At 46.2% G+C, this 24,273-nt stretch overlaps 1 protein-coding gene and 1 pseudogene across 13 annotated transcripts in view; both read right to left on the bottom strand.

The window, feature by feature from the left end:
* Positions 1-204: 204 nt before the first annotated feature.
* Ptk2 (protein tyrosine kinase 2) overlaps positions 205-24,273 on the bottom strand; it is a 248,044-nt gene continuing 223,975 nt past the window's right edge. For all 13 annotated transcript variants that reach the window (XM_069991475.1, XM_069991474.1, XM_069991473.1 and 10 more), the window contains 8 exons: positions 23,186-23,323; positions 21,725-21,856; positions 14,198-14,260; positions 12,058-12,097; positions 11,511-11,617; positions 5,711-5,866; positions 4,563-4,643; positions 205-1,379 (listed from right to left, as the gene is read on the bottom strand). In XM_069991475.1, coding sequence (XP_069847576.1) covers positions 1,167-1,379; positions 4,563-4,643; positions 5,711-5,866; positions 11,511-11,617; positions 12,058-12,097; positions 14,198-14,260; positions 21,725-21,856; positions 23,186-23,323 — 930 coding nt within the window. In that variant the 3' untranslated portion in view covers positions 205-1,166. The remainder of the gene's footprint in view (positions 1,380-4,562; positions 4,644-5,710; positions 5,867-11,510; positions 11,618-12,057; positions 12,098-14,197; positions 14,261-21,724; positions 21,857-23,185; positions 23,324-24,273) is intronic.
* On the bottom strand, positions 11,717-11,837 carry LOC138806388 (small nucleolar RNA SNORA51; annotated as a pseudogene).

The raw sequence follows: 24,273 nt of genomic DNA on the forward strand, positions 1-24,273 counted from the left end.
CTTCACCTGCACGCACAGGAATAACTCCCCCGCCTGCACTGAGGCCACAGAGGAGCTTCCCACGACACACCTGCGTGAAGACAGATGACAGGGTGGAAGTAGATGGGGCCATCACCTGTGATGAAGTCCTCCTAGGACTTTGTTACTGTTCTGGAAAGTTCCTTGAAAGAAAAGGACCAAAAGAAAGACTACTGCAACAAGAACTTTACTGGTGACACCTGTTTAATAGGTCAAAGTAACTGTACAATTCATTATATTCTTCCTGAGAATAATTTATATCCCCCGACAAACTAAAGGGAGGGTATAGTTTTCAAAATTATCTAACAGAATGGATGGTGCAAGGACCGGACATCTGAAGAGAGCCAAGTCTCCTCGTTCCGCTGAGTGCTCTCCTGGGAAGACAGACGCAATGAAGGTTATAGCTCCAGTGCTGTAAAATAGTCAACATGGCTTTAATCTTTCTTATAAATTATATAAAAATGGAAAACAGGGATGGTTCTGGAACTTCTCAATGCAGTTTGGAGGTGCTCTGGTACAAAGCATTTCTGCTTCCAAGAGAAATTACATTGCTACAAAAACTGGCACATAATTCTGGTGAAAAAGACAAGTTTAGTTATGTCCTACAGCTAGTTCCCAACCCAATGCTTCAATATCCACATGAAAGTAAAAGGTGGAAGATAAGAAGGTGGTAGTTTTCTTCTCAAACAACTTGAGTCTTCAAAATATAGCTCTTCTTTTCTTTGTCTGCAACTGGGATTAGCATATTGCAGCAGTGTTCCACTCCACCCAGTAATGATGGAAGAAGGGTCCCCAGCCCCGTTTTCCCCGCTCTTCCCCTCTCTTGCAGGGGAGGTGGTCAGGAGTTAACATGCCGCCCCAGCCATCTCCACGAAAACACACCCAAATGCTAAACAGCAACTGTTTTCATGGTTCTTGAAAGCTTCTCAACGTACCATTTTCACTCTCAGGAAAATGACACATCTTGAATCCTAGACTTTCTTCAATACCATGATTTTTTAAATTAAACAAATCCAAATCAAAATGTGGTTAAACTTATGAGGGATTTCCAACTAGCTGTGAGTGCTGGCAATCGAGGACACGGTTCATTCCTCGCTGCTGGTGGAAGGCCAGAGAACTCCTGTGGGGCAGATGTGCTTGCCGGCAGCTCAGTGAGGCCTCGTCTGTCCTAGCATTTTCAGTCTTGCTTGGTCAATGACATCCAGCAGGTTCTTGGCATCCACAGCCAGGGCATGGGCAGCAGTCAGCATCTGCTTCTTGTACTCCTGCTGCAGGCTGGTCATGACATATTGCTGTGCCAGCTTCATCTTGCCAATGAGCTCGCCCAGGTCGGAGTTGAGCAGCTTCTGCGCCATCTCGATCTGGAAGGACAAGAGAGGATCAGGAGGGCTGCTTCCAGCAATCCTCATGCACCTTTCTCTGGGCAGTTTCATAATCCTCCTTAGAAGATACAGGTGGCCACACCAGCCTTCCTTCAGAAATTCAGCCAGCGTGGCACTCGTGGGCCCACTCTTGTTTGCTGTCTAACTCAGCGTTCAGCAGGACTTTCCTCCTCCCAAAGTAGAATCACAGAACCAACATATCTCCGAGATCACCTAGTCCAAACACTCTCACTTCAGCATGGACCACTGAGGCACAAAGTGACCTGCTGGAGGTCCCAGTGCCAGCTCAGTTCTAGCCTGGAACAAATGCCACGCTCTGGAGTTCCTATCTCATGTCATGTCTCCTATGCCAACTATGCAGAGGAATGTCAGGGGTCACCCATGTCCCACCAGGATGTGAATGGCTATGAAGGCCCAGTGTGGCCAGCAGGGTCAGTGTGCTAGGTGTGCTGTGTGTTCAACTAATTTCACCATTTAGCAATCCTTGAACAGCCAGTGTGCATGACGCACTTTGTGCTGTGTACAACCAAGCTGGGAGAAGCAGGTGCAGAGCCACCTGCAACCCACTACAAGTCACACACACAATGTACAGAGAAGAGGGACCCTCATTCTGTCTCAGAAGGACTCCACACAAGAGTCAGACTTTTGCTTAGACTGTCCAGGTGGACCAGCTTCAACCTTGAAGGCCTTGTGGGCCATGCCAAGGTCACCTTTGTCTGCTAATGTGGCACAGACCGTAGGTGAGCTTTTTAGAGCTGTTCTGGAGGTGGTGGGGGGGCCGAGTGGGAGGCTGTGAGGATGAGGACCCCGAGACCCCATGGTGCACACGGGTGGCAGCTGCACGGTGGTGCCACTGTGAAGGGAAATGAAGAGCTGTGCAGAGCTGGGCGGTGGCGCAGTCCTGACCGCAGGGCTGGCGAGGGGGCGCGCTGCCAAGGTGAAGTCTTCCTTGAAAAACAGGTGAGCCCCTCTGAAGGACAAGCACACTCAGGGCAGGAGCAAAGAGGTGGGAGGGGCTTGTAGAGAGGGCGTGGGGCAGGTGCTGACCCTGTGGCATCAGGTAGCCCTGGATACTGTGAGGGCTGGCCACTGCCATGACTCCACCTGGTTCACCAGGGAGGCCAGGGTTGCAGGGGGAGGCACAGAGCAGCGATGTGTTCGAGGCTGGGAGGGCGGGACGCGCAGCCTGTTCACAAAACCTTCCATGAAAGGCAGAATGCAAATGTGGCAAAATGTTCACAAGTGGAAATACTGGAAAATGACACCTAAGCTGGGTGCCGGTGGCTCACGCCTGTAATCATAGCTACTCTGGAGATCTGAGGATCTCAGTTCAAAAACCAGGCTGGGCAGGAAAGTCTGTGAGACTCTTTATCTCTCGAACCACCAGAAAACTGGAAGTGGTGCTGTGGCTCAAGTGGTAGAATGCTGGCCTTGAGCTGAAGAGCTTAGAGACAGTGCCCAGGCTGAGTTCAAGCCCCACGAACAACAAAGTAATAAAAAATAAAAAATGATGCCTAGAGTTCTTTGTATTATTCTTTCAGTTTTTCTTCAGCCTTCAATTGCTTTAAAAGCAAACAGTAAAAAACAAGAAGCCTGTGTGGGCTGGGCTGAAGGATGACACTCGGAGAGAGGCATGGAACAGCAAGGCTGGGCCCCGCAGAGGCTCCCCACAGCGTGGGCCTGCTGGACGGGCTGAGGCACAGCGACCACACACAGGGACTAAGCTCAGGTTCTACATGCAGGACTACATACAGGGATTATATGCAGGACTCCACGCAGTGACTACATGTAGGACTCCCTGTAGGGACTATGTGGAGGGCCACCTGCTGTTTGTGAACTGCCTAGGAGGCTACAGTGCCAAAGGTGGCAAAAAAAAAAAAAAAAAAAAAAAAAAAAAGGCAACGGCTGCATGTTGGGTGACCTTTAGTTTCTAAGAATCTTTATTTTTTATTTTTATTTTTATTTTTTTGTCGGTTGTGGGGCTTGAACTCTGGGCCTGGGCGCTGTCCCTCAGCTCTTCAGCTCAAGGCGAGCGCTCTACCACTTGAGCTACAGCGCCACCGGTTTTCTGGTGGTTTATTGGAGATAGGAGTCTCACGGTCTCTCCTGTCCAGGCTGGCTTTGAACCACGATCCTCGGATCTCAGCCTCCTGAGTAGCTAGGATTACAGGCGTGAGCCACGGTGCCCGGCCTGTAAGAGACTCTTTTTCTTTATTTTTTATCTCTCTCTCTCTCTCCTCCCCCCCCCCCCCCCCCAGTGTGTTTATCTACCTATATATCTCTGCATGCTGACCCTGGGGACTGAACTCAGGCCCTGGGTGGGGTCCCTGAGCTTTTTTGCTCAAGGCGAGTTCTCTAAAATTTGAGCTACAGCTCTAGTTTTTGGTTTTGGTGATTAATTGGAGATAAGTCTCACAGACTTTCTTATCCTGGGCTGGCTTTTGAAGCTGAGATCCTTTTTGACTGAGATTCTTCCATCTCAGCCTCCTAAGTAGCGAGCACCTGTGAGCACAGGTGCCAGCCTTCCAAGAATTTTTAGATACTTATCACTGCTTTCAAGGGAGAACCTGTGACATCTGCAAACATGATGTCAGGAGCACTGAAGTACTGGCCTAGCCATCTGGGCACCGCCAGTAGTTCCCTGGGCTCCTAGCCACTCTGCATTCCAGGTGAACCATGCCTGGTGGCTTTAAAAGCAGAGCAGGTGCTGCTCCCGCACTCTGCTGGCCAAACGCAGCTGGGGCCAGTGTCAGGGAGAGGTTATCTCCAGCCTCTGCTGGGCAGCTCTCAGCAGCAGGTGCTGTGATTTGGAAATGAAGTGTCCGCTCAAAGCGCTGTCTGGCTAATGTGCTCATGTGGAGGGCGCCAGGTTATTGGGTGCGTGGCATACCTTTCAAGGGGCCTCTGTCCCCACACTCTTCTCTCTGTTCACAGGCTGCTCTAAGTCAAGCAGCTCAGCTCCACCACTGTTCTCAGCTGATGTTCTCTCTCATCACAGCCCAGAAATTACACAGCCAAGCAGCCATGGGCTTACCTCAAAACCGCAAGCCCCACATTATTATCCCAGGTATTTTGTCAGGATGACAGACTCTCTAATACAGCATCCCAGCCTCCCTGAGTTACCCATATCCCCGTCTGACCACATACCCCACTGTGCCCTACCTCTCGGTGCGTGCTGGCTGGAAGGCCAGGAATGGTTTCATCCACAGTGGCCAGTAATGTCCGCAGGGCCAAGCCAACCTCCTGCCAGACAAGAATCACAGCCAGTGTTACAGTACACAACATGCAGGGCTTTTCCTTCTCCTCGCCCTGTTTCAAGCAGATGCGTGTGCCCTTGTTTCCACCAGGCTGGCCTGTCAACTCAGGTTGGAACAAATGACACTCCTCTCCTCCCATGGGCGCACCACACCGCCCTGGGCAAAGTGGGTCTTGCTCTGGAGCCCATGTGGGACCAGCCATGAAAAGGACACAACTACAATCAGTTTTTAATTTCATAACCATAAATTGTAAATTAAGTCATAATCTTCAATTTCAGCTTTGATTATTGTCACTTTTATGAGGATGAAATATGTAATGACCAAAACACTAAGTTAAATATTCCAATAAGATGACACTTTCTCTGGATTAGCATACAAAAGGTGTCATGCTTTATTCCTAAAGCTACGTCCCCTTAAACGAATCATTGTGTGTGTGTGTGTGTGTGTGTGAGAGAGAGAGAGAGAGAGAAAGGAGAGAGAGAGAGAGAGAGAGAGAGAGAGAGAGAGAGAGAGAGAGAGAGAGAGAGAGAGAGAGAGAGAGAGAGAGAGAGAGAGAGAGAGAGAGAATGTGTCCTGGGGTCTGGGTGCTGTCCCTGAGATTTTTTTTTTTTTGCAAATGGTTAATGGTTTACTATTTGAGCCAAAGCTCCACTTCTTTTTTGGTGATTAATTGGAGACAAAGGTCTCACAGACTTTCCTGTGCAGCATTAGCTTTGAACTGCAACCCTCAGATCTCAGTCTACCGAGTAGCTAGGATTACAGGTGTGAGTCACTAGTGCCCATATTGTCCATTAATTCTTTTGTAGCTGGACTTTTTTTCCTTTTTAAACTGAAGACGGGATTTGTGAGCAGTGATTACAGAAGACTCAACACTGATTCAGGAAATTCCCATCCTAGTAGGAAAACAAGTGAAGCAGCAGAGTGATTCAAGGTGACCTTGGATCTTATCTTCATAGGAAGGCTTACCACCTCAAGCCTCAGGCCTGACTTTGGGTGCCTCATGATGCCTACCCACTGTCTTTCTGAATGCCCTGTTGAGTGTGCATGCATTACCTTCACCATGGGGACGTACTCCTCCGGTGGGGCTGGCTGGATTTTGCTGGACATCTCAATCACGGCTTTCACCAGGCCCGTCACATTCTCATATACCTTGTCATTGGACCTGTCCAAGTTGGCAGTAGGAGGGGGACTGATTTCCTGGGGCTGAAGCTGACAAGACAAAATAGAAGCCCATCATTTCTCTACTCTCCAGCAGGTGGCGAGGTATCACAATAATGTTAGAGGGTCTTTATGGATTTTGTCTGTGCAGGATACTGTCTTCTAAGGACAACAGTAAGGGATTCATCCAAGTGATAAATACATGAGGCAGTGATTTTTACTTTGAGATCAGGTAAAGGAAAGTAGGTGGCATGTACCCACTACAGCAAAATACCCAGATGATTTCAAAGAAATGATTCTACATCTCAGACCCCCAAATCACTCACCATAAGAGAAACAATCCATTCAATTACCTCTGAGAGTTAATCAAATTTTAGTGGAAGCTAGTTACTTGCTAAATGATCAAACATGCTACATTAATATGAAACACTTCTATTTGAGTTCCACAGTAAAAATGTGGCTCAGTCAATTGCCTACAAACCATCTGACAGGACAGAACATGGTTTCAAGATGATAAAAATGGGGACACGCAGCTCTAAGGGGAGACAGTCTGCTTGCAGAAAGCTACTCAAGTCCAAGGAGTAGGGGTGGGGGTTCTAGCCAGCTCTCTGCTGACCGCTGAGTAAACCTGAGCCTGCAGGCCTCAGCTCCCTCCCTAGGCAGCAGTGAAGAAGGGCTCATGAAGCCCAAGATGCAAATATGCCCACCGGGGCCTGGGCACTGAGATGACAAATGTTAGCCATAATAATGACATAGGTAGGGCCTCTGGATGTTCCACAGTGTTTTAAAATGCAAGTTGGTTAGGACTCCACTAGGTCTAAAACCATAGCCTAACAGCCATCATGATCACGGGTCTGCTGTTGGTACTCAGGCTAAGCCTGCAAATGCCCATTCTGAACATGCAGTACTCTGGTCCAAGTAGACCGCACTCAGTTCAAGTGGGTCAAGAGTAACTCATTCACTATGAAGATGTTCACAACTCTGTCTCTGGAAAACACACATGGTGTTTTGGTGAGGAACAAGGCAGGGGTACCCTCCCACTGGGATCCCACATACTAGCCTAGAGTTGCATGCACAGAGTGGGATGTGATTCAGAGAGATAGACAGACACACAGACACAACGTGCTTACCCTCCATGGCTATTGTCGAACGGAAGGTGAGGAAAAGTTAAAGGAATTTATCAGAGAAAGGGAAAAAAGAAAAACAATATTAATAAGGCAGCAGATAATTCCTGTACAATACATAAGCAGGACACCCAGAACCTAGCTGCAAGCCTGACCTGCGCACTCAGCTTACTGGCCATGAGAGCCGAGTGTCCGCCTCTGTGCCCCGCCATGCACCTTGCTTGTTGCATAAGATAATGAGCAGGACCGCATGCAAAGCCTTGGAGGGGCAATCAGCAGGCGTGCAAGAGTCAGGAGAATAAGGCTTGTCATGAGAGAGAAGAACACGTTCAGTCACCAGACTTCCTGTGGAGAAACTGTTCAACACTCAGCTCCGGCCCGCCCTGTGCCCCTGAAGTCTCTGTCTCCATGGGCAACCAGTAGCCCCCACCCTAAGACAGACAAACTCCAGGCTGGGGTTTGTCTCAAGACCTCAGAAGCTTATAGTTAGAAACAAAGTGTAAAAAAAGTAGTGAGGATTGAACTCAGGGAGGCATGCAAGCCCACTACTACTTGGGCCACTCCCCAGTCCTTTTGTTAGTTCGATTGCTTTTCAGATAGGGTCTCATCTTCACTTCCTCTAATCTGGGACAGGACTGTGGATCCTACCTCCCCTTCCTAAGTAGTTAGGATCACTTGTCTGTGACACTATCTGTCTTGAGGTAACTCAGGCCAGCCTCAAAATCTCAATCCTGTCTCTGTCTCCTGAGGTAAGGTTTGCTATGTAGCTCAGACTGGCCTTGAACCTGTGACTTCTGCCTATGCCTCCCAAGGGCTGAGATTACACGCTTGCACCACCATCGCTGGCTTTAAAACCCACCTTTTGAGCTAGTTCTTTTACAGGTGTATTCCACCACTTTAAACTGACAAGTTTATTTATTTATTATTTTTGTGTGCTCGTACTGAGGCTTGAACTCAGTCATGGCTTCACACTCTTGGTTTAACTTTTTCATTTAAGGCTGGCTCTCTACCAATTAAGCTACACTTCCACTTCCAGCTTTTTGCTAGTTAACTCTAAGGTTCTCACAGATTTGTCTGCCTAAACTAGCTTTAAACTATGATCCTCAGATCTCAGCCTCCTGAATAGCTGGGATTATAGGTGGTTATTACTGCCATTTTTTTCCTCCTCCAAACCCGAGCCCTGGCCATGTTACTATGATAGGTCAAACAGTCAATAGGGACCCAGCACAGCGCCCTCTCTCTTGTCCTTGAGACAATTTCAAAGGAAACAACTCTTGGCATATAAGCAACAGCATCTTCAGTTCAGAAGTGCAGGCCTCTGGTGTGTTCTTCCCAAGAGCCCACTTATTGTACTTTATTCTCTGCTCTGAGTCATGGAGCCTCTGTGTTTGGAAATTCAGGTCTCACCAACACAGAAGGAGCAGCTTCCTGGGAGTGTTAGGGAGCAAGTGTCCCTCCACAGTCCCACCAATCCCCCAATGCCATGGCGAGGGAAGGCTTAAAGCTTTGCTTCCCGCATGAACTGTGACCCTTCTCTTCACTCTCGTACAGAGGGCACTTACAGGGACGCCCACAAGCCAGAGCTTAGTTGGAAAAGCATCTATACTGGGTTCTTGTTTCCTAGATTGTGACACCTTAGGATTCCTTGGCTAGCACTCCGTAAGAAGCTATCACCCTCCACAGCCAGTCAGTTCCAAATAAACCACTTAGGTTGATGTTTGAAGACTAGCCAGCCTGGAGGTGTGGCTCAGTGGCAGAGGGCTTGCCTAACTTGTACAACTTCTTTGGTCACTCCCTAGCAATGAGGGACCTCCAACAACCAAAAAGACCCTAAATAGCCTGTCGTTAGCTACTAAGGAGGCTGAGTCTGAAGACGGTGGTTCATAGCTAGCCTAGGCACACCAATCTGCAAGACTCTTATTTAAAGTTAGCTGCAAAAAGCTAGAAGTAGAGGCATGACTCAAGTGGCAGAGTGCCAGCCGTAAGTAAAAAGTCAAGAGACAGCATGAGGAACAGATTTCAAGTCCCAGTACTGGCAAGAAAATTAAAAAAAAAAAAAAGAAAAACTCCAAACAAGAAAAACAAAATGGACTATTTCTACCTGCCTGGATAAGTTATTGTTCTTTTAGGCTGCGTAATACCCTCAAATAAATGACAGAAAATGGAGAAATAAAGGCATATACTTCACATTACTTAAAAAACCTTACTCAGTATATTTCAAACAAATATGTATCACTTTATTTTTCAATCTTTATTTGTTATGTTTGAAACAAGTACACTGTATCCCTAAGATTTCTGCTTGCTTAATATCCTATGTTAAGAGGATTCCTAATTATACGGATCATTTACATTCTAATTGTGAAATCAATTGTACTCAAACTGTTAGGAACGAACGAACGAACATATGTCTTAATTCCACCATGGTGCCTTACCTACCTCTCAAATTGGTTTGTAATGATTATACAAGCCATTTTGAAAGTTGACTCTTGCACTTATGAAAAGGCAATAATGTCCATTCACTTCATTTCTCCACTGGGTTTCCTGGAGCTGAGAGGGCAAGCCTGTAAGGGCTCTGGGCCCCCTGCAATAGCAGGGCACCTCCAGCTCAGCTGTGCTAGTCTAGTCCATGCCAGGCCAGCTGGGGCATGCTCTGCTCACCTCCTGGACAGACTGTGCATTGGCAGGATGGCAGCTGGGGCATGCTCTGATTCCCAAGAGGATCCCATGCCCACACTGATCACACGTCACCCCGTTGCTCTGGAGATGGATGCCTTGAGCAGAGGCACAAGGCGGGCAGTCTGTGCATGGCTCAGATACTGGCAGAGTGACCCTGGACCTCTGTGAGCCTTGGCCAACTTTGTGGAAAATATAATTGCCACCACTGTGAGGCTGACGTGGGGATTTACAGTATTGATGGAGAGCGTCTGTCACAGCATGCGGTACAGAGAAGACACTCCATACATGAATATTTGAAAACAAAGCTATCTAACTTGGCTTTACTCTTATGATTTAAGATGCTTTTCATATAATATATACCTCATTTCCTGTTTCTGCTTTAGTCAGGGTAGATTATTCAGCCCAAACTGGCCTTGAACTCCTGATGCACCTGCCTCAGCCTCCAAGTGCTGAGATTGTGAGTACTGCCATGTATAGCTGATATACTTTTGTGTTTTTGGTTAGTCATTGGGCTTGAACTCTGGGCCTGGGCACTGTCCCCAGCTCTTCAGCTCAAGGCTAGTGCTCTACCTCTTGAGCCACAGCACTACTTCTGGTTTTCTGGTGGTTTACTGGAGATAAGAATTTCACAGCCTTTCCTGCCTGGGCTGGCTTTGATTCGTGATCCTCCTTTCTCAGCTTTCTGAGTAGCTAGGATTAAAGGTGTAAGCCACTGGCACCTGGCTTGATATGCCGTTTGGTCAGTCGTGGGGCTTGAACTCTGGGTTTGGGCGCTGTCTTTGCACTCTTCAGCTCAAGGTGAGCGCTCTACTGCTTGAGCCACAGTGCCACTTGATACACCATTTTCAAAAACAACACTAAGCAGAAAAAAAAGCCATCCATATTCTAGCAATATCCTATGAAACTCAAACTGAGAAATAGAGCATATTTTCTAGCCCTGCAAATGGCAGAGGTAGAAGAGGGAAGCTCCTCTTTCCCATTCCCAGAGAGAGAGAGAGCAAGCTGCCCCAGCCCTTTGTGGGGATGTAGGAGACAGAGGAGAGCCACACACAGGCATGCCTACAGTCTTGCCCGAACTTTACTCTTGGTCTGGGGAAGTTTCTTCTAGTTTGTGTGCACAGGTGCGTGTGCCTATACTGGGGCTTGAATTTAGGACCTTATACTTGTTCAGTATCTTTGCTCACAGCTGGTGCTACCTTTCAAGCTACATCTCCAGCACTCTGCTGGATAACTAGAGATAGAATGTCAGGTTTTCTGCTGGGGCTGGCTTTGAACTGTGAACCTTTGGATTTTAGCTGAGTAGCTAGGATTTCAGGTGTGAACCATCTGTTCCTGGCTCTGCTAGTCTTTTTAACAACAAAATTCTTACCTGAGCGGGATAAAAGGTTTCCCAGAAAGCCATATAAACTGGGAGGCAGTGAATCCACAGAAGGTTGGCAGAAAGTCAGGATGCAACTGAGACCCTAAGACCTATCACGTTTGAAAGAAAACCAGGAAGGAGAGTTCATGCCATTCCTTTTTTTTTTTTTTTTTTGGTTGGTCATGGGCTTGAACTCAGGGCCTGGGCACTGTCCTTGAGCTATTCTGCTCAAGGCTAGTGTTGAGCCATAGCTCCACTTCTGATTTTCTGGTAGTTAATTGGAGATAAGAGTCTCACAAACTTTCCTACCCTGGGCTAACTTCAAACTGTGATCCTCATATCTCAGCCTCCTGAGTAGCTAGGCTTAAAGGCATGAACCATTAGTCTTCCTTTTTATAAGTTTCCCAACAGCTGGAGGCTTCAGAAGTAGCCCAGTGACCTCTGGGCCCTGATTCTAGGACATACCATCTATGGAGGTCTCAAGGACTCTACCAGCACTGAAGGCAGACAGTGCTTCCCAGCCTGAGATGCCTACCTTGACACCCTCATTGTAGCTGTCCCCTGGGCTGCTGAGGCTGGCAATGCTGCCCAGGTGACTCGGGGCTCCAGGGCGTGGCGGTTTCTTTGGTGGAGCTGCAGGATCTAGAAAAGCAGACTCTCATGAACATTCATGAAGAGAGACCACATGACCCTTCCTGCTCGGTCACACAGAGGTATTGTTTTTTGTTTTTTTGTTTTTTCCCTTGTCTCCCCATTAACAATACAGACTAGGCACAGGCCTAGGCTGAGGTGTATATGGGGTAGGTTTACTCTGCCTCCTCTCTCTCTACAGTCAGTGTAAGAACACAGCCACACAGAGGTATTGTTATAACAACACACAATATGCTTATGTTCTAAGGCAGCGTCTCTGATGCTTTCTAGCAATAAATTATGCTCCCAGCATTCTAGGCACTGTCTGGCTGTGGGTTGCAGAGGGAAGACTGTTAAAATCACCAGAGCATTCCAAGGCCACAACAGCATTCTCACGGAAAACACGCTCCTGACAAATGATGCCAACTTTGCAACACACATTTTTCACTGACCTGGTTTACCCACAGGCTGATAGATGTGTTGGTTTCCAGTCTGAGAGAAGAGAAAAATTCAGTCACTACATCAGCGGTGTGTGCAGCACACGATGACTGCTTCCCCTCCATCATCCACCCTTGTCTCTGCTGAATAGATGGCACTGCTTAACAGTCACTGCAGTGCAGGCATCAGAAGGGGGTGGAGAGGCCAGCAGGGGAAGCTCTGGGACCACATGTGGTTGGGCCACATGGACTTAAATTCTTAGCTTAACTTTAAAGCGCTACAAGCTCAGGCCTTCCCAGCATATCTCTGCTATTCTGCTTCCTCTCTCCTCTTTTCCTAGTTGAGTACCGGAAGGTGCATTCAAACAATGATGGCGAGAAGCCTGGGAATACTGTGGTACTTGTGTCCTATGGGACTACATTGTCCCTGTCCCCAGCATATTCTGTGTGTAAAAACTTGGTGTCACACATCTATTGAGTTCTAGGCCAAGTCAAAAGAGAAGCAAAGGAAGGAGTGACATTGACCAAAAAAGAAATGTACTTATCACCTGACTTATGAAACGGTAACCCCTCTGTACGGTATCTTAATAATAAAATTGTATTTTTTAAAAATCAAAAGAGGGCTGGGAATGTGGCTCAGTGGTAGAGCGCTAGCCTTGAGCTGAAGAGCTGAGGGACAGCATCCAGGCCCAGAGTACAGGCCCCATGACTGGACCCCCCCCCAAAAAAAAATCAAAAGAGAAGACAAACTATGCCTTGACTTAGTTAGGTCTGATAAAGAATAAAAAAGAATAAAAAATACAAAGACTTACACTAGGTGCTGGCAGTTCATGCCTATAATTGCATCTATTCTGTAGGCTGAGATCCTGAAGATTATAGCTTAAAGCCAGACTGTGCAGAAAAGTCCATATCCAAAATAACCATCAATAAGCCAGTTTGTAAGCTGGGTGCTGATGGTTCACAACATTAATCCTAGCTACTAAGGAGGCTAAGATCTGAATATTATGATTCAAAGCCAGCCCAGACAGGAAAGTCTGTGAGACATCTCCAATTAATCACCAAAAGCAGAAGTGGAGCTGCAGCTCAAGTGGTAGAGGGCTAGCTTTGAGCAAAACAACCTGAGAAGCCCAGGACCCAACACACACATGCATGCACGCACACGCACATGCACACGGGCCAGGCTGTAGGCATAGCCCAAGAGGTAAAAGTGCCAGTCAACTGAGGAAGACAAGTGAGCACATGGTCTTGGAGACGGCTTCACTTAGGACTATTCCTCCTTATGTCATTCACTGGCCTGCTCACTCCATTACTCACTTTTACTAGGTGCCCCACAGTGAGCAATTCATTTCTCAAGATTCCACTATACAGCTTAGGACTGGTAGGGCCATGTGTGCTAACAGAACCTGCATCTCTGACGTGGACCCCTCATGGGGGAAACCTTAACAGAACAGTTTAGGCTACTTCCCTTCAAATGCTGGAAACAATGCTAGGCACTACAAAAGCCTCAGAAAATACTCAGAGGCTAGCTTTCTGAAGCCAATTTGGGATTTCTCCTTTCTCAGAAGAACGAAATCTTGTTTGCGCAAGTTTTATGTGACTGGCAACACAACCCACAAAAGAAATATGAGGGGCTGGGAAGGTGGCTCAGTGGTAGAGCGCTTGCCTTGCATGCATGAGGCCCTGGGTTCGATTCCTCAGCACCACATAAGCAAAAAGAAAAAAGCCGGAAGTGGCGCTGTGGCTCAAGTGGTAGAGCACTAGCCTTGAGCTGAAGAGCTGAGGGACAATGACCAGGCCCAGAATTCAGGCCCCACGACCGGATCCAAAAAAAAAAAAAAAAAAGAACAAGAAATATGAACAGTTAGCAAACAACAGCCTGTGTACAGACAGAGTAAATGTACAAAAGTATTTCTTTAGGTCACAAGGAGCCTGACTTACTAATAAAAAGCCTCTCTCAATAGTGAGGCAGGAAACTCTGTATCTCTAAGAATTCCCTATACAGCATGTGTGAGTAGTCCTAGCTAGAATGTGTGCTTTATTCCTAGAATACAATATCACCCATGCTGCATGCTGGGTATCTTGGGACACGGCGCTGCTGGCCCATTCGAGTGTGAGTGAAGCCCGGGGAGCCGCGACAGCGTCAGCAAGCACTCACTGGGCCCTGAAGACTCCCGTCTTCCCGGTCGATACTGCCTCGGGAGAGCCTCACGTCAGGTTTCTAGAAAAACAAAAACAACTTCATTTTTTCTTTGAAAGCTACTGACAGTCCTGATGGTCTAAATTAAATAATCTCCTCCGGTAGCACATCTGTCCTCTGTTACCACAGCCTCCCAGCTTCCTGCCCCTGCCCTGATGGTCTTGCAGTAAAGCACTTTCCCACTGCCTTGCGTTTGTGCTCCCAAGTTTGACTGTTCCTGCCCTTCAGGTTAACATCGGATAAGCCCAATTTTTGTTGCCTTTTTCTTCTCTTTGTTGCTGAGGACTGAAACCAGGTCTTTGCTCATGTCAGGCAAGTTTTCCACCATTGGGCTATACTCCACTCACTGTGCTCATCTTTTTTTTTTTTGCCTGTCCTGGGGCTTGAACTCAGGGCCTGGGTGCTATCCCTGAACCTCTCTGTGCTCAAGGCTAGCACTCTACCTCTGGAGCCACAGCACCACTTCCGGCTTTTTCTGTGTACGTGGTGCTGAGGAAATGAACCCAGGGCTTCATGCATGCAAGGCAAGCACTCTACCACTAGGCAACATTCCTAGCCCCATCTTATATTTAAAAGACTGTTTCTTTTTGGTGCTGGATTTGATATGAGGGCCTTGTGCCAAATAGGCAGGCATTTTATCACTTGAGATATATCCCCATCACTTCTTTTTTTTTTTTTTTGGTCAAGTCATGGGGCCTGAACTCTGGGCCTGGGCGCTGTCCCTCAGCTCTTCAGCTTAAGGCTAGCGCTCTACCACTTGAGCTACAGGCGCCACTTCTGGCTTTTTTCTTTTTGCTTATGTGGTACTGAGGAATCGAACTCAGGACCTTAGGCATGCAAGGCAAGCGCTCTACCACTGAGCCACCTTCCCAGCCCCTCCCCAGCACTTCTTGCTTTAGCTATTTTCCAGGTGGGGGATTATGGGTGTCTATCATCACCACCACTACATGCACACGCACACGCACACGCACACAAAGATGGTACTACTGGCCTTTGAACTTAAGGCCTTGCTTGCACTTGCAGATAATTTTGACACTTGAGCCATGTCTCCAGCCTCAGCTTGTTTTTGAGATAGGGTCTCACTCCCCCCCGCCCCCCCCCCCCGCTTCAGTTAGGGGGATGAACTCAGGGCCTGGGCCTTGTCCTTGAGTTCTTTTGCTCAAGTCTAGCACTCTACTCACTTTGAGCCATATCGCCACTGCTAGTTTTCTTGTAGTTCATCAGAGACAAGAGTCTCACAAACTTTCCTGCTTGGGCTGGCTTTGAACTGTGATCCTTAGAGCTCAGCCTCCTCCTCCTGAGTAGCTGCAATTACAAGTGTGAGCCACCAGTACCTGGCTTGTAGCTTTTTTCCTATCTGAAGCTATACCTTTCCAGCTAGAACATCAGATCCCTTCAGGAGGGGTCACCCAAGCCACTGTGTGTCATTTATAAAACAAAGCATTGTTTTGGCTCACAGTACTGCAGATTGGAAAGTCCAAGAGCAGTATCAGTAACCCCATAGCTTGTTGAAAGCAGTCAGTCAGTGATGGATTCTGCTCTCACAGATATCACTCTAGAAAATGTCAAATGTGCCAGGCACCAGTGGCTCATGCCTATATCCTATCTCATTAGGATGTTGAAACTCAATCTCAGTTCAAAGCCAGCCCAGGCAGAGTTCATCAGACTCCAACTCCAAACAAAATCATCATAAAAAAGGGCTAAAGATATGGATCAAGTGGTAGAGCACCAATCCAGCCAAGCATGAGTCCCTGAGTTCAAAGCTCAGTACTGCTAGGAAAAAAGAAAATGAAAGGGTCAAACTTAAGGCTTTGGACTCCAAGTCCTTTCTCCTTAGATCAGATTGCTGCTTTCTCTTCTGGAAGCCAGCAGGAAGGCTGTAGCTGCCCTCTTCTGTGGCCAGCCTCCTATGGCTTGCTAGTCCCACCCCTAGCCAACATTTTCGTTCATCTAGACTGCGCATGCTGTGTGAGGGGAAAACAGCTGGACTACTGTCCTTTCTCAGAACTCAAGTGGGCTTTATATAGACAAGACTTTTTCTTTTTTCTTTTTTTTTTTTTTTTGGGTCTGGTTGTGGGACCTGAACTCTGGGCCTGGGCGCTGTCCCTCAGCTCTTCAGCTCAAGGCTAGAGCTCTACCACTTGAGCCACAGCGCCACTTCCGGCTTTTTAAATTTTGCTTATGTGGTGCTGAGGAATTGAACCCAGGGCCTCAGGCAGGCAAGGCAAGTGCTCTACCACTGAGCCATCTTCCCAGCCCAGACAAGACTTTTTCATTTAAAAGTTGTCCTTTTTTTTTTTTTTAAAGCATAGTACCACATTAGAGAACTACTGTGAACACAGTAATAATAATAGTAACAACAACAACAATAATAATAAAAAACAACTAACTTTATTTTTAAGCAGTGCCTGATAGAAAAGTGAGTTCCCTCAACAGCATTCTGGAAAATTGGTCAGTGGATTCCCTGACATACTGCTATCTCACACAGGCTACCATCTAAGACAGTAACAGGAGAGGAAGCATGGTCTGCTGAAAGGTTTGCTATCTTGAGGCCATGTAACCTTGAGAAGGATCCTTGGGGCTGCTGTCATAGAAATCAGCCTGTGACATATGTTAGCGGAGGGATATCTGAACTGGAAGGGACTCAATTAAAAGCAACAACCACAAAATACAGTGTGAGCTCTGAAAACAGAAGACACACAACAGCTATCTGCCCTAACTCAGGAGTAAAACATTGGTTACCACTACTGACAAGCAAAGTGATTTTCAAATTAACAGAGCTTGTGTCCCAGGGTGCAGAGCTTGGTGGCGGTGAACTCTGAGTGCCTAGGCCCGGAGTTCAAGCCCCATGACCAAAAAAAAAAAAAAAAAGGCTTGCATTTTGAATGCTTTAAAAATGCCCTGCCCTGAAAGGGTTGTTGGCTCAAAAGCTCTACTTCAGCAGACTCAGCATCTTGGCGAAACAAGCCCACTCACCCAGCCCAGGCTCTAATGCCCAAGCAGCAAACTGAAGGCAGGCTTCCAACCCTGGGGATCAGGACCTAAGAGCCACCTGCATTATGTACTTATGCAGAATCTTTCTAAAAGTAGCTGAGTTTTCTCAGTGTTTCATGTTGGTCCTTAGCAGAAGCAGCCAGAGGTATTGGGAGGCCACAAAGAAACTCCCCCAAACACACAGGTGCATGCGCATGGCTCTGGAAGAGTCCATCAATGCAGACGAAGACAGACCAGGGGCTCCCTCCTCTCTGTACCTGTCACCACCCAAATCCTCTTGCACTTGAGAGAAGCCATGTGCTTTAACTCAGGAATGAAGAGGCAGGTGCCAGAATCCAAATGTCTGCTGCCCTAGCCTGGTCCCTGGGGCCACAATCTTGAGGTGGCCCATACACATGGGAATACCCACAACTCAGTGCTAAGTCAACTGCAACAAGTAGTTCACAGACACAACATAGCCTGGTACAACAGGAGTGGCACACAGCCATGAAAAGCATTTAATGAGAGGTGCCAGCCTCAGGGCTTGAACTAAAGGCCTTGCACTCTAGCTCAGTTTTCTTGCTCTGAGCCTCCAGCCTGACTTTTTAGTGGTTAACTGGAGAGAGAATCTCATAGGCCTTTCTACCTGGCTAGCTTTGAACTCTAGCCTCCTGTAGCTAGGATTACAGGCATGAGTCATTGGGGTCCAGCTGTAAAAATATATGTATGTATTTGTGTGTGTGTGTGTGTGTGTACACAAACATTGCAGCTAAGCCTAAGGCCTTGTGTACTGGTGGATTTTAATGCAGGAAAGGAGGGATTCGATTGGATTTTACAGATTGCTATAGTTGTGGTGTACAATTCAGATTAGAAGAAATAAAATTTCAGATTTAATCTCAACTTAAAATATCTAAGCCAAATGCTTCCATTTACTTGTTCTAGGCTTCACTCCCACTTTGCCCTCCTCCTGTCTCCTCATTCTCCTCTGTGGAGTTATGAGCACCCACCTGGAACTCACCGGTCTTGACTTCCTCCTCCTTGCCTATGCCCACCTGCCATGCGACCTCCTCAACCCAGCTCCTCCCTGAACTACAGGTTCTATATATTTTTGTGGCTTGAACTCGGGACCTCGTGCTTTTGGCTGGCTTTCTGGCTTAAGGCTAGCACTACACTACCTACACTTTCAGCTTCTATGTGTGTGCTGGCCAGTCCTGGGGCTTGAACTCAGGGCCTGGGCACTGTCCTTGAGCTTTGTTGCTCAGGGCTAGCACTCTACTACCTGAGCCACAGCTCCATTTCCAGCTTTTTGGTGGTTGACTAGAGATAATGTGAGTCTCATAGACTTTCATATTCTGCTTCTAGAAGCATTAGTAGTTTTCACTCTAGGATGCCGTTAAGAGTATTATGAAATGTGATGTGGATCAGGTATGTCATTAACTTTCTAGGAGTTAAGAAACATTGAATTAATTCTGAGATACACATGGTCCAGCCCTTAAAGGATTAGGACAAAGGATTCCTCTCAGGGTGATTGTGAATACTGAGTAACTTCAGATAGAAAACAATGTCAATGTTGTGTATGGCAGCAATACTGAGACTCTTGCTTGTTGCCTTATTCTTTTCTTGTCACCTTTCACAAGGGTGTGTGTTTAGTAAGGGCACTTGTCCTGAATGGGGTACACATGTAATGGCTGAGACATAAAATGAGTTTTCTTGTGGGTGTGCCCCAAGACCTCCTGAGGAGTCCCACCAAGTGCACTGGCCACCTCCACAGGACAGAGTGCTCCATCACCCAGAGTGTGTAAGGTGTTTAATTTAAAAGTGCAAGGCAAGAAATCAAAGTTTTGTATAACCAAGTTGAAGTTGGAATCACACCTTGATCCTTGATTAATCTGACAAAACACTGTTTGAAACCATTGATTTAAAGGTCTTATACTATTTTTTGTTGTTGTTGGTCCTGGGGCTTGAACTCAGGGCCTGGAGGCTACCCTCGAGCTCTTTTGCTCAAGGCTAGTACTCTACCACTCTGAACCACAGCACCACTTCTTAACTTAAAGGTCTCAAGTCAGGTTAGGAACAGGAACAGGCTCCTGCTGGAGTCTGATTCTTGACATTTCACCTACACAGAGCTGGCATTTGAGAATGCCAGCTGAACTGAAGCAAGGGGAGCCAGATCTGGACTCCTCAGGTACAGCAACCAACTAAGCTTTTGTGGAGGCAGCAGGAAATCCAGCTCCCTCCAGCCACAGTTCTTTCAAGGTTTGAAGGGGAGTTGACAATAAGTTCCCAGAGGTCCCAGTTCTGAGGGTGATGATGAGTCTAAAAGAGCATTTGGGTGTATGAATAAACAACGTTTCCTTCTCTCCCTACCACTTCCTCTCTGTCCCCAAGGGACTTCTGAAGGGGGTTGTTGATAAGGGCTATGTAAAGAACACAATTCCTATCCCTGAGTCCAAACACACTGGAAAGGGGAATTGTACCTGTCAGACAATGCTGCAAAAGGACCTCAGGAAGGTAGTTTTTACTACGTCATATGGGATTGCATTGCAATTATTTTATGTTCACGTTGACACTTAAGTTGTAGTCCTTTCTGCATAAACAAGGAATGAAAAACAACAAAAACCACAGAAATGCTCTCAGCCCTAATGTATGACAAAATCTTAAAAAAGGATTCCTAACTAAACACACATTTTCCCTATGATCCAGCCATGCTACTTCTCGGCAACTACCCAGAATCTCACAAGCCAGGGTACTGTGAGGACACTTGTACATCCATGCTCACTGCTGCACTATTCACAATAGCCAAGTATGGAAACAGCCCAGCTGCCCTACAATAGACGAGTAGATCCAAAAAACATGGTACCTATACACAGTGGAATTTTACACAGCTGTTATGTCATTTGCAGGGAAATGGATGGACCTAGAACAAATCAAGTTAAGTGAGGTAAGCCAAACTCAGAGAGGCAAATGGCTCATGTTTGCTCCTATATGCGGAAGCTAGATCTAAAATATACCAAGACATGATAAATTATACAGGACTCTGGGCATTCACATACTATGAGATCAAAGGAGGACACCCTTTTTTTTTTTTTTTTTTTTTTGGGTCCGGTCATGGGGCCTAAACTCTGGGCCTGGGCGCTGTCCCTCAGCTCTTCAGCTCAAGGCTAGCGCTCTACCACTGGAGCCACAGCACCACTTCTGGCTTTTTTCATTTTGCTTACGTGGTGGTGCTGAGGAATTGAACCCAGGGCCTCAGGCATGCAAGGCATGTGCTCTACCACTGATCCATCTTCCCAGCCCCAAGGGAGGACACTCTTAAGGGAGGAATATAAAGGTACAATACCTATGTGCCTCTGATCATATAAAGTAATATTTATCAAAATGAATTCCAGGAAATGGAAACAAGGCTTTCTCTTTGTTGTTGTTTTTATTTTCTTTTTGTCTTGTTTGTTCCTTGTATCTTTTGTCTTTGGGAGGGTAAGTGGAGCGGCACAGAAGTGGAGGAACAAAGGATGAACAAACACAGCCGTGGTACTCACTAGACATTACGTTGAAAATGAACTATACAACTTGTGGGTGGGGATGGGAGGGAAAACTGGCAGAGAGTGAGGGCAGGGGTGACACTGTCCAAAAAGAAATGCACACATTACCTGACTTATTGAACTGTAACTTCTCTGTACCTCACCTTTATAATAATAATAAAAAAACCTGGTTCCCAAAATATAATTAAGAAGCTGGGTGCCGATGGCTCATGCTTGTAATCCTAGCTACTCAGGAAATCAGACAACAGTGGTTCAAAACCATCCCAGGCAAGGAAGTCTATGAGACATTTGTTTATTTCCAATTAACTACCAAAAAGCCAGAAATAGAGTTGTAGCTCAAGTGACAGAGCACTAGCCTTGAAAACAAAAGTGACAGTGCCCAAGCTTGGAGGGGAAGGGAGGGGAGGGGAAGGAAAAAGAAAGGAAAGAAAAGAAAGGAAAGAAAAGAAAGGAAAGAAAGAAAAGCGGACCACAGTAGCTCATTCCTGTAATCCTAGCTACTCAGGAGGTAGAGGATTTAGGAAGATAATGGCAAAAAGTTCATGAAATCTCATTTCAACCAGTAAAAGCTGGAAACAAAAATAGGAGGATCATGACCTAGGATAGCCTGGGAATAAATGCAAACAAGGTCCTATTTGAAAATAACTAAGAAAAAAGGGGCAGGGAGCTTGGATCAAATGGTAGAACTACCTAGCATGGGCAAGGCTGGAGTTTAATCCATTATACTGCTCCTGCCACCCCCCCCAAAAAAAAAACCCAGAATGACAACAACAAAAAGTCACAAAAATGAATATAACTGAGCTGAAGGCATGGCTCAAGTAGTAGAAATGCAAATAACACTTACTTTAGTTTTGAGAGACCAGATATAAAACTAATTCCTCTGCATTGGAAAATGGTTTTATAATAATCCCAAGTAGCACAGTAACTTAACAGGGTTTAAAAAGTGGAAGAAACTGCTCAGGAACACAATTACCAGAAATCTCTCCTCTTTTTCCAGCCAGCGTTGATCTTCTTCCATTTCCTGCTGTTGTCGGATCAACCGCTCTTCCATCAGGTGGGTGGGTAGCACTTGCCCGATGCCTCGCAGGTCCAAGATTGCTGAGTCCTAGGAGGAGGAATGGAAACAGCATTTCCAGTCTCATGAGTCTGTTTGTGTTGTGTGCCATCCAAAATAGTGAAACAAAACAGAAAAAAAAAATGGTGGGAATAATGCTGTTCCTATTCTAGCTACTTTCTGCAAACCAAAATTTATTGTGTGTCACAGACTTACCGATAGGGCTTGGTTCTAAAGAAATGATCTACTGGAATCATTTAGCTAGGAGGGGTGGTGCACATCTGTAATCCCAGCTACTTGGGAGGCAGAGACAGCAGGAAAGAGTTCCAGGCCAGCTGGTGAAAAGTTAGTGAGACCCTATCTTAACATAAACCCCAAGAGGAACTAGAGCTTAAGTAGTACAGCGCTTGTCCAGCAAGCTCAGGTTTAAGGCCCTGGGTTCAATCCTTAGTACTACAAAAATGGGAAAGAGGAGAGGAAAAGGAGAGACAAGGAAAGCGAGACGAGAGAGAAAGAGAGAGAGAGAGAGAATCTAAGATGTGCAAAGAATGCAATATTTCTTATAGTAAAACCATAGAAACACCTTGAAGCAGAGTAACAAGAGTTAAGTATGATACATACATCCTAGAGAATATAAAGTAGTCATTGAACATACTCTAAGAAAAAGAACAAAAGTAAAACTATGGATACTCTTTGATCCAAATAATTTTTATTTTTATTTATTTATTTATTTTGTTGGTCGTGGGGCTTGAACTCTGGGCCTGGGCGCTGTCCCTCAGCTCTTCAGCTCAAGGTGAGCGCTCTACCACTTGAGCTACAGCGCCACTTCCGGTTTTCTGGTGGTTTATTGGAGATAGGAGTCTCACAGTCTCTCCTGCCAGGCTGGCTTTGAACCTCGATCCTCAGATCTCAGCCTCCTGAGTAGCTAGGATTACAGGCGTGAGCCACCAGCGCCCGGCAAAGTAGAGGAAATCTTTTTATTTTTTTTGTTTTTTGTTTTTGTCGGTCATGGGGCTTGAACTCTGGGCCTGGGCGCTGTCCCTCAGCTCTTCAGCTCAAGGCGAGTGCTCTACCACTTGAGCTACAGCGCCACTAATCCAAATAATTTTTAATATCATAAACCAGGTCTTTTATTTTACCAGGCAAGTTGCATAAAACAACATGGTCCACAGAACTGATGGTCTACCTGATTTTTTCTTTGGCTTCATGTATATATTGATTATATCCAGTTTAAGGCTCTGCCTTTCAAACAAATGGATTATGATTGTAGCATTTCTTTTAGTGAAAAAAAATTCCACAAAACCACAAAACATGAGAGTAGATGTGCCTTAAGCCTCCTTTATAAGTTAACAAACTGAAAGCCAAGAACATCTAATTTACCTCCATGTTGGGCTGCCACATGGATATCTCTTGAGGTCTATGATTCCATGACTCTGTCTGGTCCAGAAGAGATGCTTGGCCTGGGTAGATGCTGCCGGCCATGGCTGTGATTCCATGTGAACCAGGGTAGCCAGAGACCTGAAAGTGTTATGCAAGGTAAGATTTGGTCACAACACAGCTTTAGCATGGTCCTGCTTTGCATGTGAAACAAAGTTACAGAAAACACGGTGGTCTAGAATAATTGCCCAAGTTCAAGTTCTAATCTCTAATCTCCTGAACATCTGAGTATGTTCTCTGGCATGGCAGCTATGACCAACTCATGACACTGAGTGCATCTACCATAATTACAAGTGTTCCTAAGTGCAGGATTTAGAATGGATGTGATCTAACACTGCCCACTTTGTGAATTATGGGGACTGGTGTCAAGGAATGTAGATGGCTTACAGAAGATAGTAGGGGAAAAAAAAAGAGATTTTCACTGAAATCTTCAGGAGAGGCAATTTTCTGTAGCTCCATTAGATAAATAACACAAATATATACTATAAGATAAGAAATTACTTTGGAATTATACATTTATGGACATGCTCAGAGCAGACTACCTCTGGATACAAAAGCACCAGGAAACCCCCAAAACAGATGCACCATGCTCAGCTCTAGAACTCTTCTTTCTTGCAGAACTTACCAACAGGAGCAGCCCCAACAAGAGCCAAGAAAAACACAAAACCCCTGTTGGGCTGGTGGTATGACATGCCATATCTCTACTCTGGAGGTTGAGGTAGGATTCCAAGTTCAAGGCCAGTCTGGGCTACTTACTGAGACTGTCTCAAAATGCAACCATGCAATGGCCTTCCTCATGGAACCTCAAGTAGGAGCTGATGGTGGGAAAGGTCATGTCTTCTGACAGAGATGACTAAGGTAGAGGTTAGTGGGACAGGAGGAGAAATCCAGGCAGCAGGGGAACAAAGGGTATCTTTTGATTCAGGATCAAGTGAGCAGAATAAAGGATAGTATGAATGGGCCTGCCAGTTACTTTCACATTGAGATAAAGCATAGTCAATCCATCTTCCCAAACATCAGTATAAAATATC

This window comes from Dipodomys merriami, unplaced genomic scaffold (assembly GCF_024711535.1).
Source record: "Dipodomys merriami isolate MVZ:Mamm:240054 unplaced genomic scaffold, mDipMer1.0.p SCAF_4, whole genome shotgun sequence".
Lineage (NCBI taxonomy): Eukaryota > Metazoa > Chordata > Mammalia > Rodentia > Heteromyidae > Dipodomys > Dipodomys merriami.